The sequence below is a fragment of the Cynoglossus semilaevis genome, chromosome 20 (assembly GCF_000523025.1).
Source record: "Cynoglossus semilaevis isolate Cse_v1.0 chromosome 20, Cse_v1.0, whole genome shotgun sequence".
In the NCBI taxonomy this organism is placed as follows: domain Eukaryota; kingdom Metazoa; phylum Chordata; class Actinopteri; order Pleuronectiformes; family Cynoglossidae; genus Cynoglossus; species Cynoglossus semilaevis.
The window spans coordinates 7210320-7223317 of NC_024326.1; the positions used below are offsets into that span (position 1 = coordinate 7210320).

At 38.6% G+C, this 12998-nt stretch overlaps 2 protein-coding genes across 3 annotated transcripts; both read left to right on the plus strand.

Moving 5' to 3' along the window:
- Positions 1-242: 242 nt before the first annotated feature.
- Positions 243-2340, plus strand: exosc4 (exosome component 4). The gene is made up of 3 exons (XM_008334346.3): positions 243-611; positions 1147-1353; positions 1854-2340. Exons 1-3 carry the CDS (start codon positions 441-443, stop codon positions 2211-2213), a joined length of 738 nt encoding a protein of 245 aa, XP_008332568.1. The 5' UTR covers positions 243-440; the 3' UTR covers positions 2214-2340.
- A 501-nt stretch (positions 2341-2841) lies between these two features.
- gpaa1 (glycosylphosphatidylinositol anchor attachment 1) lies at positions 2842-7788 on the plus strand. Of its 2 annotated transcripts, none has more exons than XM_008334347.3 (13): positions 2842-2981; positions 3206-3338; positions 3487-3666; positions 3832-3943; positions 4035-4182; positions 4284-4385; positions 4978-5174; positions 5289-5485; positions 5586-5739; positions 5833-5904; positions 5993-6189; positions 6541-6711; positions 6795-7788. In XM_008334347.3, the coding sequence occupies exons 2-13, from the start codon at positions 3265-3267 to the stop codon at positions 7036-7038; spliced, it is 1848 nt and encodes a 615-aa protein (XP_008332569.1). In that variant the 5' UTR covers positions 2842-2981; positions 3206-3264; the 3' UTR covers positions 7039-7788. The 2 variants fall into 2 exon arrangements, with proteins under 2 accessions (XP_008332569.1, XP_016897538.1); XM_017042049.2 differs by having other exon boundaries at positions 5996-6189; positions 6795-7038.
- The last annotated feature ends 5210 nt before the right edge of the window (positions 7789-12998 follow it).

Genomic DNA, 12998 nt, shown 5'->3' on the forward strand with positions numbered 1-12998 from the left:
AAACCTACGCAGTATTACGTTTTTTGAAACATACACACAAGTTGGAAGTCATATAATCACTTAAATACTTTATATTTCTCATAAATTTTAACAAAGGTTAACGTAAACGTTACCATCATTTTGAAGTGCAGGTCTTCGGCGTTAAACCGACTCTCACCACTAGAGGTCAAAAGTGAACAGTGTATACAAATTATTTTTGTTAATACTTACTTCCTTTATTCGGGTGATATTTAAACCAAACATAAACCGTTTCGGTTTAGTATTATTTAAAATACTAAACCGAAGCGGACTATAGAACCAAATGTCAGCGAGCAGAACTATTGAAACATTTCGCCAATTCTTTTTTTGAGCCGAGGTTCTTGCCGTAGCTTCGGCACGGTGAACACATGGGTCAGTCTTGGTTCGCTCTGCATTCGCGTCCATTCGAATTTTGGTAAAACATGGCGGGTCTCGAGTTGCTTTCTGACCAAGGATACCGCTTAGATGGGCGAAAAGCCACCGAGGTGCGGAAAGTTCAAGCCCGTATGGGTGTGTTTGCTCAGGCGGACGGTTCGGCGTATTTAGAGCAAGGAAACACGAAGGCTCTGGCTGTGGTTTACGGTCCCCACGAAGTAAGTGTCATGGGTAGTGGGGAAAAAAAAAGTACACTACACAAACACAGCTGCCGAAAACTGAAGAACAGTGCAAAATGCAAAGTTGTGCTAAATTCTGCATGTACTGTTTGACTGTGCACGATTTGTGTATATTTTATTAAGTCTTACAAAACAATATGCTCGGAACCGGTATTTAATAAGTAAACAACAAATCTAAGAAATATTTCATTCAGTTAACCTCGAATACAAAAGGGAACGTATTTAATCACCACCACTTAAACCAAACGTGACGTACTAAAACAAACATTGGCTACATTGAAAATAATTCTGATGTTTACGGGTGAAACTGACTCGACTCCGACACATCCCAAATCACCTAACACCAAGAGAAACTTCATGATTTAATGTTCACCATGAGTACAATCTTGTCAAAATGATCATGTATATTTGACAACACAGTGTAATACAGTAATAAGTATTGTAATGATGTCGCGTATACGAGTAGTACAGGCCTCATCTTTTTCTTTTCTTTTTTTTCATATTTAATCCCCAGATGCGAGGTTCACGCAGTCGAACTCTCCACGACCGGGCCGTCATCAACTGTCAGTACAGCATGGCCACATTCAGTACAGCCGAGAGGAAGAGAAGACCTCACGGAGACCGCAAGTCCACTGAGATGAGCCTTCACCTTAAGCAGACTTTTGAAGCTGCTGTGATGACACAGCTCTACCCACGTTCACAAATCGACATCTATGTTAAGGTATGTAAAAACTGCTACATGGTGTTGCAATGTAGTAACGATTGGTTTAAGTTCAAATTAATACAGTATAATGTATAATTTAATTTAATAAACATGCTAAAGAATATAATGTATACAATATTTTCTGTTCTTTGTTTAGCATGCAACCAGCCTAGTTAAAAAAAGCATAGTTTATAACAGGTAACTGAATTAACAACTTGTCTGAAAGGTTCCTCAATTTAGACTGACATCTTTACACCATTAAGACAAGACAACAAATTATGTAATGTCAACACTGCATATTGAAGAATATCCAGTTGCCTCCTATATAAACTTTGACTGAGAATTCTTAGTCTAAAAAAAGACAAAACAAAGATATCAGTATTGCATATTCAGCTACATACATTTTACATTTCTCTTATTGTGTGCCATAAGTATGTCAGTGTAATTAAAAAAAATCCTCTGCTGGACAGAAACATTTCTCAATAATAAAAAAACATGAACTGTATCTTTGTCTACAGATTCTGCAGTCAGATGGAGGAAACTACAGCGTGTGTGTAAATGCCGCAACATTGGCAGTAATTGATGCTGGCATCCCGATGCGGGACTATGTGTGTGCATGCACTGTTGGTTTTGTGGATGAAACTCCCCTGGCTGATCTTTGCTATGCAGAGGAAAGTGGAGGAGTGAGCTCTTTGGCCTTAGCACTGCTTCCCCGGGGTGGACAAATCGCTCTTCTGCAGATGGATGCAAGATTGCATCAGGACCACCTCGAGGCTCTGATTGAAGCTGCCATGATAGCCTGTAAAGGTGTGAGCAAGGTGCTGGACGAGGTGGTACGACAGCATCTTCAAGAGGTGTCAATGCTCACAGCAGAGTAAAAGCAACAGAGGGAAGCAGTCGGGACTGTTAAATGGACTGGGTTTTTTATGGTTATTCATAAGGTTTGTAATACATTCTAAAATTCTGTATATATGTTAAGATTCCAACAATAAATATGTTAACTCTGTCTTCCTATTGCTACTTATTTGACATTTTATTTACCAATTAAATTACAATATCTTTATTTATGTTTTCCAACTAAATAGACCTATAGCTGTATTTCCAACATGGGAAACATTATTAAATTGTTTAAATGTTTTAAGCAACAAAATCCCTTGTAAAGTATGATACAGAATTACTTTGTTTTATATAGAATATGACTAACTTACAGCAGTTGCACAGCATGATGAAAATATGTCCACAACTATTCATATTGAGTACATGCAGATAAGACAAATGCAGCTTTTTTCTGGCTCTCATTTTAAATACATCGTTTAGGAACGAAGCTGTTTACTGATCTCCTATGGGGCGAATACTTTATTCCAACACAGTAAACAAAGAGATGTAAAGACAATACATAATATATACAATTATTTCTAAGTTACGAAACTGTACCGTTGAACTTTAGTCATATTTATACATAAGTTTGTTTTAATTTAAACTTAATGTTTACAAATATACCAGTTTTTCGCAACAGGAAGTCAGTCCGTCGCTCAATTTTTCCGCAGGAAGTAAGAAATCGACGTTTTCTAGCGGGTGCTTCCGTAGGCTCTGTGAATGAGTTTCAGCTCGGCAGGTGGATTTGGTCAAATATATCTGAAAGGGAGGTATGTTGTCATTCATATTTGTTCCTATTTATTAAAGGAAATACGACAAAGTGTTTTGCTGAGATTTGTACTCCTGAGCTACTTCTTGAAGGTATCTTCCATGCTAGCCTAAAGGTAATCGTGTCAATGTGATTGTGCTGCTGGAAGGCGTACGATGGCCGGCGTTTGTAGTTTTTTTATTGTTTTTTTTTATATATATGTCATCTTGAATTATATTCCTACAGTGGGTAGTTGCCTTCAGGATCAATTGCGCCGAGGCTTTAGCTGTATTAACAGAGACAACATGGGACTGCTTTCGGATCCAAACAGAAGACGGGCGTTGATCAACCTGCTCACCCGCCTTAACGCTCCAATCTGGTGAGAATTCAGGCACCATGCAAACTGGAGACACAATAGGATAAAAATAATAGTTGACGCAAAATAAATAATTACATTTTTGAAACATTTTTGTCACGTTTCTTTTGTATTGTACATAATCTGTGTCTTTTTATTCCTTCCTTCTCAGTGTGGTCTGCTACATGGCAGGCTTCGCCTGTTTTATGGGTTTATCTTTTGAGCCATTCACTTTGCGGACATACATGTCAGAAAATGCCATGGGGTCTACAATGGTGGAGGAGCGGTTTCCAGCCGGAGAGAGGGCCTTGGCCACTGGTAGAGAGTTTGCAGCTCATAAGAAGAAAATTGGGTACAAGTACAACATGATTCTTTTTCAGAATAATTTATATATATATATTAAAAAAAACTTGAATAAATGTGTTTTTCTGCAGTTTTAGTCACTTATCCCAATTTCTAGGATACAGCAGTTGTGCTTTAACTCTTTGTTGGAGTGTGACTTCTGGTTTCTCTGCAGTGGAATGCCAGTGGATTGGTTGGTGAAGACCATGCAGGCCAGGGGTCTTGAGGTGTTTACCCAGAGCTTCTCTCGTACTCTACCTTTTCCTGATGAAAATAAAGAGAGATATGTGAGTTGAGTGATAACATCTGCTATATACATATTTATTTTTATTAATACAGTTTTGCTGTATTCTCAAGTTAATTGTACTCTACCTTTAGATGGTAAAAGGTACCAATGTATATGGGATACTTCGGGCCCCTCGCGCTCCACGGACTGAGGCCTTGGTACTGAGTGCTTCTTGCAGCCCAGGTGATGAAAACAACCAGGCTGTGGGACTGCTGCTTGGGTTGGCTCAGTATTTTAGGAGTAAGTACATTTCTTTCAACATTGTAACGTTAATAATAACTTAAATAATAAAATAACTTCATAATAGCAGGTGGATAACAAGGCTTGTTTTTTCTCAAAAGATCAAATTTACTTTGCAAAGGATCTCATCTTCCTTGTGAATGAGCATGATCTGATTGGTATGCAGGCCTGGCTGGAGGGCTACCACCACACCAACACTACAGGTGAGAACATGTTTTCTCCTATTAAAGTCCATCACCAAAAAAACTATCCAAAACATCATTACAACAGTTTGTGTGTTGACATTTGTTATTGTTTAGCTTCATTTAAGTAAGCTCTGGCCCAGATGCTGCATTATTGTGGTATCATTAATCAATTCCAGCCACGTGAACAAAGCATCTTAACAGAAACTGGTACTGTTCACCTGATGTTTGAATGCCATTGAGATTGCTTCTCCAAGATGTTCTTAACTAGTCGTCTGACTGACACAATCCATTTAGTTCAGCATTGTGTAGTGTTTAAAAACACTATATGATCTTTTAGAATTGCACTGTTATCACTAGTGTCATAATTGCATCAATTTAAAAAGGTCTTATTTGTGTCTTCCTTTTTTGAGTGATTTAAAAAAATCCTTTTTCATGATTAGCATAATGGGATTTATATGGTAAAATGTAATCTAAATTATTCACATTCTGATTTTATTCAAACTGAAAATGTATTATATATGCCTCCTGAAATCTCTGCTTTATTAACCAGCTTTAGACTTTTTTCAACTACATGTTTTCTTCTAATGCCAATCAATAATTGTTCATCTAGGTATGGACTGGACTCCACTTCATGGCCGTGGTGGTTCAATTCAGGCAGCTTTGTCGTTGGAGCTTAACAGCCATGTCGTCACCAGTCTAGACCTGGTGCTAGAAGGTCTCAATGGTCAATTACCCAACCTGGACTTGGCAAACCTCTTCTATGCTTTCTGTCAAAAGTTAAGCGTCCTGTGCACCATCGAGGGCAAGGTGATATGTTAATAATACTTTGCACATACTCTACATATTATTTTTTGTTATACAAGAAAGATACTCATGATCGATTGGTGTTAAATTTGGCTTTTCATTACTCTGTTTCTATAGCTGCAGAGGAATGACTGGGACAGTGTATCTGGCTATAGTCAAGCAGTGCAGACAATGATGCTGATGGTGATGAAGCAGGCCAGTGGACGGCCCTGGGGTGATCATGGACTGTTTCTGCGATACCACATAGAGGCTGCCACCATCAAAGGCATCAACAGCTTCCGTCAGGACAAGACTGATGCTACAACTATCGGCAGGTCAGTGCAGGCTTTTTGTACTTACGCCTTATATAGACTGTGTGGGCTATGTTTTCAGTGTTTTAATTTGAAGTGAATAACCTAAAAACTATTTTCTTAGACTCCTTGAAGGAATGTATCGTAAACTGAACAACCTTCTGGAGAGACTGCACCAGTCCTACTTCTTCTATCTCATGCCGTCACTGTCCAACTTTGTCTCCATTGGCTACTACATGCCTGCCTTCGGCCTGCTGGCTGTTATTTTGTTGCTGCGTGTATCCTTTTAAACACATTTGCTGAAAAATTCCTGCTTAAGATGCTGTTGTTTATAATACTTATATTTGTTCATTTCCTTAAAATCACCAAAGGCCTTAGACCTGTGGGTTCAACTTGTGACCCCACCACCTAGAAATGAGGAAAGAGTCAATGACATTGCGCAAGTAAGCGACATATCCCCAGAAATGTTGGTGTGTATTGAAATATTCACAAGCATTGAGCTGATGAATCCAAAACTCTGCATTCTCCAAGCAGTCCTGTCCAGGAGTGTTATCTATTCTGATCCCACTGGTGATTAGTCACCTGACTGGCGTAGCTTTGTACATGCTACCTGTTCGCTTCCAGGAGATGGCTGTAGAACACTTCCCTGTGTCTGAAACTGAGGCTGTGGTGTTGACTGCTATTGCTGTCTACACAGCAGGACTGGCTCTGCCTCATAACACACACAGGTACAGTAGTCACAAACTCCATTGAATCCACCGTTTTAATGCACTCTCGGTGGTGTGGCTACATGATAAGAGAGACAATGTTAACACTGCGTGTGATAATTGTAGTACGATTAAGTACTGTTATAAGTATTACACATTAATAATAATTAATTGAAATAAATACTTAACATTCAAAGTCATTTAATGTGCCATGCGACTTCTGATACATTTGCAAATTTTAAGCTACTTTTAAAAGTTGTCTCGGTCATTGTACATACTTGAGATAATCTTTTAGAAGCTGATTTAAATTAACACTTTTTAATTAATTAAGCTAAAATCCTAATGAAGAGTAAATACTTTATTTTCTTGCAGACTCCTGTCAGGTGAGGGCACCGAGCAGGGCTGGAGAGTTCTGAAGCTGGTTGCAGTCTTGTATCTGGCTGTTCTGTTGGGCTGCACTGCTCTCATCAACTTCTCTCTGGGCTTCATCCTGGCTCTCACCCTTGTCCCTGTGGCTGCCTTTGTCACACCCCATGTCCCGAAGTAGGACAAAGAAACAAGGCATTGTTAAACACAGCGTCACACTAACCCTAACTAAACATATTTTATCTCTCCCTCTTTTCAAGGGTTCTGTCTGCCTTCGCTCTGGTCTTCCTCAGCCCGGCCTGTACCCTCCTCTTTTCTGTTTTCTTCTACCAAGAGCTTCAGGAAATGCCAGTCTCTTTCCAAGATGGATGGATACTCTACCTGTCAGTCATCTCTCAGGGCATACTAGACCATTACCTTTATGGTTCTTTAGTTTACCCTCTAATAGCCTTGTTGGTTTACCCTTGCTGGTTGCTGTTCTGGAACATTCTGTTCTGGAAGTAAGTAGCGAAGAACAACTAAGAAAAATGAAAACCCCACTGTGAGGGTTCTCAGGATTTTCATCAGTGGAATAGATGTGAAGACCTGTCAACAAAGATGGAAAAGAAGGATGTCTGTGGGTGACAGGTGTGAGTTCACATTGTTTTAAGATTGAATCAGTGTCATCTTAATCTATTGTGTTCTTTAAACAATGCACTGGACATTTATGACAAAAAAAAACATTATCTTTTAAAAGACAGATATGAGGAGGGACTACGGTTTTGTTTATTTGTGTTGTGTGAGCCAAACTGTAACAACTAAAAACCACAGTTTACACTAAAAGCAATGTAATGAAAAATTCTCCATGTGCATCGGTTAAACAATCTGTTTGTACTTGTTTTTGATATGAGTCCTTGTAACATGTTTTTTTTTATTTATTAAAAATAAAAATAAATGCCTTGCATCAGTGCTGCTCACAAACCCGCAACCTTTAAAATTGTCCACTGCGCCTGATACTCCACCACATCCTCAAAAATGTAGGAGACTTTTGGATTTTTCTTCTGTACTGTTGGTGTTTTATTTGTTAATGTTTGATTGGCTGAAGCTAATTTAAGTTTGTAGAACGTGTTCACTTATTCAATTTTTTAGGGGCGTGGCCAAGTAAGCCACGTGCCCGTAAGGGGGTGTGACAAACTAAGCCGTCATGCATGAAAGGATTAATGTAAATATAAATGTGATGCATATTCTAATAATAATAATAAAAACTCAATGTTGTCTGGGGGTGCTGTGAGTGTTGCTTCAAATCCTGCCATCAGTCTGTCACTCTCCCTGAACCAAACAGCCACACGTTTCATTCTCTGCGGAACTCCTACATCTCATCCGTAACTGAGTAAACAAAAATGTTCAAAAAATCATGTTTTGCATTAATCTTTTAATATTAATGAGTAAATAAGTGTTTTATTGTTTTTCATTTGTTCTAGGTTTTTTTTCCTCTTTGGGTAGCTCCGCCCCGCAGGAGTCGGGCCAATCACGTTGGTTTCCGGATTTACGTCACATAGAAACACCGGAACTGGAAAAAAAAACGTCAGACGCGGAAAAGGTTTGCCACGTGGTTAAAAAACCACAGGTGACCGGAGATATTCCTCATTAGCAGCTCGACCTGGTTCGGGTGGAGGTTGACACAGAAAGGTGAGAGACTTTTGGATTTTTCTTCGTTATTGTTGGCGTTCTGATTCAGTGGATTCTTTTTGTTTTGCGAAGTAGCTTAGCCTTCACTTAGGCCGGACGCCAATTTTAATTTATTGATGTTTGTCTTTCGTGAAACTTATTTTAAAATACAGACCCACGTGTTTGGAGAATGTGTTCACTCTTTGAGTCGTGTTTTTCGATCTTTGTGTTTAAAGTACAGCATCATTGTCTTCGACAGGAAGTTTCTAAAATGATTAATTTATATTTAAGGTTTGAGAGACCTGAAGTGCTCAGTAGGCTTGAGGTTTTCTTGGATTTAATTTTTCAGTATAAAATTCCACATTCAAGGATTCAGGGAACTTGATTTTTTTTTCTCTCTCTCTCTCTCTTTCTCTCTCTCTCTCTCTCCAATGGACCTGCGGCTGAAACATGACACTACATTCTGGTGAGGTCGTGCCTAAAGAGGAGCTAATCCAGGCCTGCATTCTTCCTACTGAGTGTCTTAAGGTTTGTACTAAATGATAATCCTTGTTATGGTCAGTTGTATAGAGAAATAAAATCCTGGTTTAAGAGACCTGAAGTGCTCAGTGGGCTTGAGGTTCTCTTGGATTAAAGTTTTCTGTACAAAATTCCACATGGAAGAATTTGGGAAATTAATTAATTTTTTTTCCTCTTTCTTTCTCTTTTCTCAATCCAATGGACCTGCGGCTGAAACATGATGCTACATTCTGGTGAGGTCGAGGCTAAAGAGCAGTTAATCCAGGCCTGCCTCCTTCATACTGGATGTCTTAAGGTTTGTACAAAATAATCCTTGTGGTCCGTTTGTTGCTGTATAGAGGCAAAGATAAATCCTGGATTAAGAGACCTGAAGTGCTCAGTGGCCTTGAGGTTCTCTTGGATTTAATTTTTCTGTACAAAATTCCACATGCAATAATTTGAGGAATTAATTTTTTTTTTTCTCTTTCTTTCTCTTTCCTCAATCCAATGGACCTGCGGCTAAAACATGATGCTACATTCTGGGGAGGTCATGGTTAAAGAGTAGCTAATCCAGGCCTGTGTCCTTCCTACTGAATGTCTTAAGGTTTGTGACAGTAGCAACTAAGCTATGCTAAGCCATGCTAGTCAATGCTAAGCTATGCATAGCATAGCGTAGCACGGCCTAGCACGGCTCAGCACAGCCCAGCACAGCCCAACCCAGCACAGCACACCACAACACAGCACAGCATAGCATACCTTAGCATAGCATAGCTGGTTTTACATACAGTCTTCTATATAAGCCAAGCCAAACATAGCACAGCATAGCAACACATAGCATAGCAACACATAGCATAGCATCACAACCCCTAGCAACACAACCCCTAGCAACACATAGCATCACAACCCCTACCAACACATAGCATCTCAACCCCTAGCAACACATAGCATCTCAACCCCTAGCAACACATAGCATCTCAACCCCTAGCAACACATAGCATCACAACACATAGCATCACAACCCCTAGCAACACATAGCATAACAACAACTACAAAATGACTACTCATATCATAAAAACACCAGACAGAAACAAACTTACCTTTTTACTTGTGTTCCTCATACAGAGTTTCTTCAGCCACAATCTGACCACCATGTACTGTCTTCTCCCAGTCTCAGATCTACCTAATCAAAAAACACACACAAAACCACACCATTAACTACATCATCAATACAAACCATAAATACAGAACATATACCACATAGGAACAAACTTACCTACTTACTTGTGTTCATCATACAAATTTCCTTCTGCCACAATCTCACCAACAGCAAGACAACACTAAGGAAAGACTGAAAAAAAATGCAAGTACAAACACACAAACAAAGCAACACAGAACTAACTTAAGAATGACAAAATAAATCAAGTAACAAGGAAAAAACAAAGCAACACAGAACTAAGGAAAAACAAACAAGAAAAGCAAAAGACAGGGAAAAAATAAAGCAAGACAGAAGGAAAAACAAAAGCAAGACAGAAGTAAGTAAAGAAGGACAAAATAAAGCAAGTAAGAAGGAAAAAAGAAAGAAACACAGAACTAAGGAAATAAGGAAAAAGAAAGAAACACAGAACTAAGGAAAGAAGGAAAAAGAAAAGCAACACAGAACTAAGGAAAAAACAAAGCAAGTAAGAAGCAAAAAACTAAGCAAGACAGAAGTAAGGAAATAAGTAAAAAGAAAAGCAAGACAGAAGGAAAAAACAAAGCAAGACAAAAATACAAAGGAAAGCAAGACAGAAGTAAGGAAAGAAGGAAAAAGGAAAGCAACACAGAAGGAAAAAGGAAAGCAACACAGAACTAAGTAAACAACGAAAAAAAAAAGCAAGACAGAAGGAAAAAATAAAGAAACACAGAACTAAGGAAAGAAGGAAAACGGAAAGCAAGACAGAAGCATGTAGACAGTACAACACAATACATCACTAGACTACACAGTACAATACATTCCAATACAGTACATCACTACACTAGACAGTACAATACAATACATCACTAGACTACACAGTACAAGTCTTTACTAGGAAATGGACTTGGCAGAGGGAGACAAGCCAGATCTAAAAGTCAAAATTCTTTCATGACATTTCAAACTATTCAACACCAAAAACTGTCAGTTGGACAGAATTGGTGAATTTAACTTGTCATGTAAAGATTAATGTTTAAACTATGAGCTGAATGTCATTTAAATCTAAGAAATGACAACTACATAACATTCTACAATGATTAAAAACAAGGCAAATATTTATATAATTAATGTAGATTTATTTAAATGGATATCTACCCCAACACCCTCAAACGACAATATGTTCAACATGATGAAAATTAACATCTAATCTGTTTACCAGAAACAAGCAGCTAAAGATAAAAAAAAAAAAAAAAAAAACACAACCCTGACAGGGACCAGGATGGAGTCTCCTGTCAGCTCTGGTGAGTCTGGATCCTTGGGGGCCAGGACCTAAACATAAATGAGTCAAGTAAGTTTTCTACACAACAAAGTGACTATAACACATTAAAATTTAGCACAAACCTTAAGACATTCAGTAGGAAGGACACAGGCCTGGATTAGCTCCTCTTTAGCCATGACCTCCCCAGAATGTAGCATCATGTTTTAGCCGCAGGTCCATTAGATTGAGGGGAGAGAGAGGGAGAGGGAGAGAGAGAGAAAGAGAGAGAGAGAGAGAGAAAAAAAATCAAGTTCCCTGAATTCTTTAATGTGGAATTTCATAATGAAAAATTAAATACAAGAGAACCTCAAGCCTACTAAGCACTTCAGGTCTCTTAATCCAGGATTTATCTTTGCCTCTATACAGCAACAAACGGACCACAAGGATTATTTTGTACAAACCTTAAGACATCCAGTATGAAGGAGGCAGGCCTGGATTAACTGCTCTTTAGCCTCGACCTCACCAGAATGTAGCATCATGTTTCAGCCGCAGGTCCATTGGATTGAGAAAAGAGAAAGAAAGAGGAAAAAAAATTAATTAATTTCCCAAATTCTTCCATGTGGAATTTTGTACAGAAAACTTTAATCCAAGAGAACCTCAAGCCCACTGAGCACTTCAGGTCTCTTAAACCAGGATTTCGTTTCTCTATACAACTGACCATAACAAGGATTATCATTTAGTACAAACCTTAAGACACTCAGTAGGAAGAGTGCAGGCCTGGATTAGCTCCTCTTTAGGCACGACCTCACCAGAATGTAGTGTGATGTTTCAGCCGCAGGTCCAATGGATTAAGAGAGAGGGGGGAAAAAATCAAGTTCCCTGAATTCTTGAATGTGGAATATTATACTGAAAACTTAAATCCAAGAGAACCTCAAGCCTACTGAGCACTTCAGGTCTCTTAATCCAGGATTTATCTTTGCCTCACTACAGCTACAAACTGACCATAAGGAATATTATTTAGTACAAACCTTAAGACATCCAGTAGGAAGGAGGCAGGCCTGGATTAGCTACCCTTTAGCTTCGACCTCACCAGAATGTAGCATCATGTTTCAGCCGCAGGTCCATTGGATTGAGAAAAGAAAAAGAAAGAGAAAAAAAACATTTTTAAATTCCACAAATTCCTGCATGTGGAATTTTGTACAGAAACATTAAATCCAACAGAACCTCAAGCCCACTGAGCACTTCAGGTCTCTTAATCCAGGATTTATCTTTGCCTCTATACAGCAACAAACAGACCATAACAACGATTATTTAGTACAAACCTTAAGACATCCAGTAGGAAGGCAGAAGGTCTACATCAACTTAGCTGAGGTCAAGACTTGATGAGGATGCAGCATTGTCCAGTTCCATTGTCTAATGTCTATTGAATTAAAAAAAATAATTGAAAAGTGTAATCAACAATGAACCATAAATATACCAGAGAAGATAATGCTTATCTTTTTAATGGTGCTCTCTGACACGGTCCAGTCAACATCTGCCAGAGGATAAGACAGAAACAAAAACTAAATTTAGCAGCCATTAGCATCAGTACCAAAGGTTTACATTAGTCCCTTTAAGGTATGCTATTCAACTGTCAGAATTTGTTAAGATATTTTTAAATTACTTGTAAATGTGAAGGTAACCAAGAGGTAAGTCTTGGTTGTCTCTTTGCCAAGTACATTTTCTATTAAAGACCCTAAGCGCGCAATCTAATCTGAGTTCCTACCAGATTACAGCAGTATATCTACAATTCTGTAAACTTGGCCTTGCATACAAAGCGTAAAACAATTCTGCAGAGGACATAAATACAGTTTCCCCTGAATAGGAGATGAACTTGGCAAAGACACAACA

Excerpts from the sequence above, each read along its gene's own strand:
- exosc4 (XM_008334346.3), top strand. The coding sequence starts at position 441 with ATGGCGGGTCTCGAGTTGCTTTCTGACCAAGGATACCGCTTAGATGGG. Across the intron at positions 612-1,146 it reads TGGTTTACGGTCCCCACGAA|ATGCGAGGTTCACGCAGTCG; the intron begins GTAAGTGTCATG and ends TTTAATCCCCAG. Across the intron at positions 1,354-1,853 it reads AAATCGACATCTATGTTAAG|ATTCTGCAGTCAGATGGAGG; the intron begins GTATGTAAAAAC and ends CTTTGTCTACAG.
- gpaa1 (XM_008334347.3), top strand. The coding sequence starts at position 3,265 with ATGGGACTGCTTTCGGATCCAAACAGAAGACGGGCGTTGATCAACCTG. Across the intron at positions 3,339-3,486 it reads CGCCTTAACGCTCCAATCTG|TGTGGTCTGCTACATGGCAG; the intron begins GTGAGAATTCAG and ends CTTCCTTCTCAG. Across the intron at positions 6,712-6,794 it reads GTCACACCCCATGTCCCGAA|GGTTCTGTCTGCCTTCGCTC; the intron begins GTAGGACAAAGA and ends CCTCTTTTCAAG.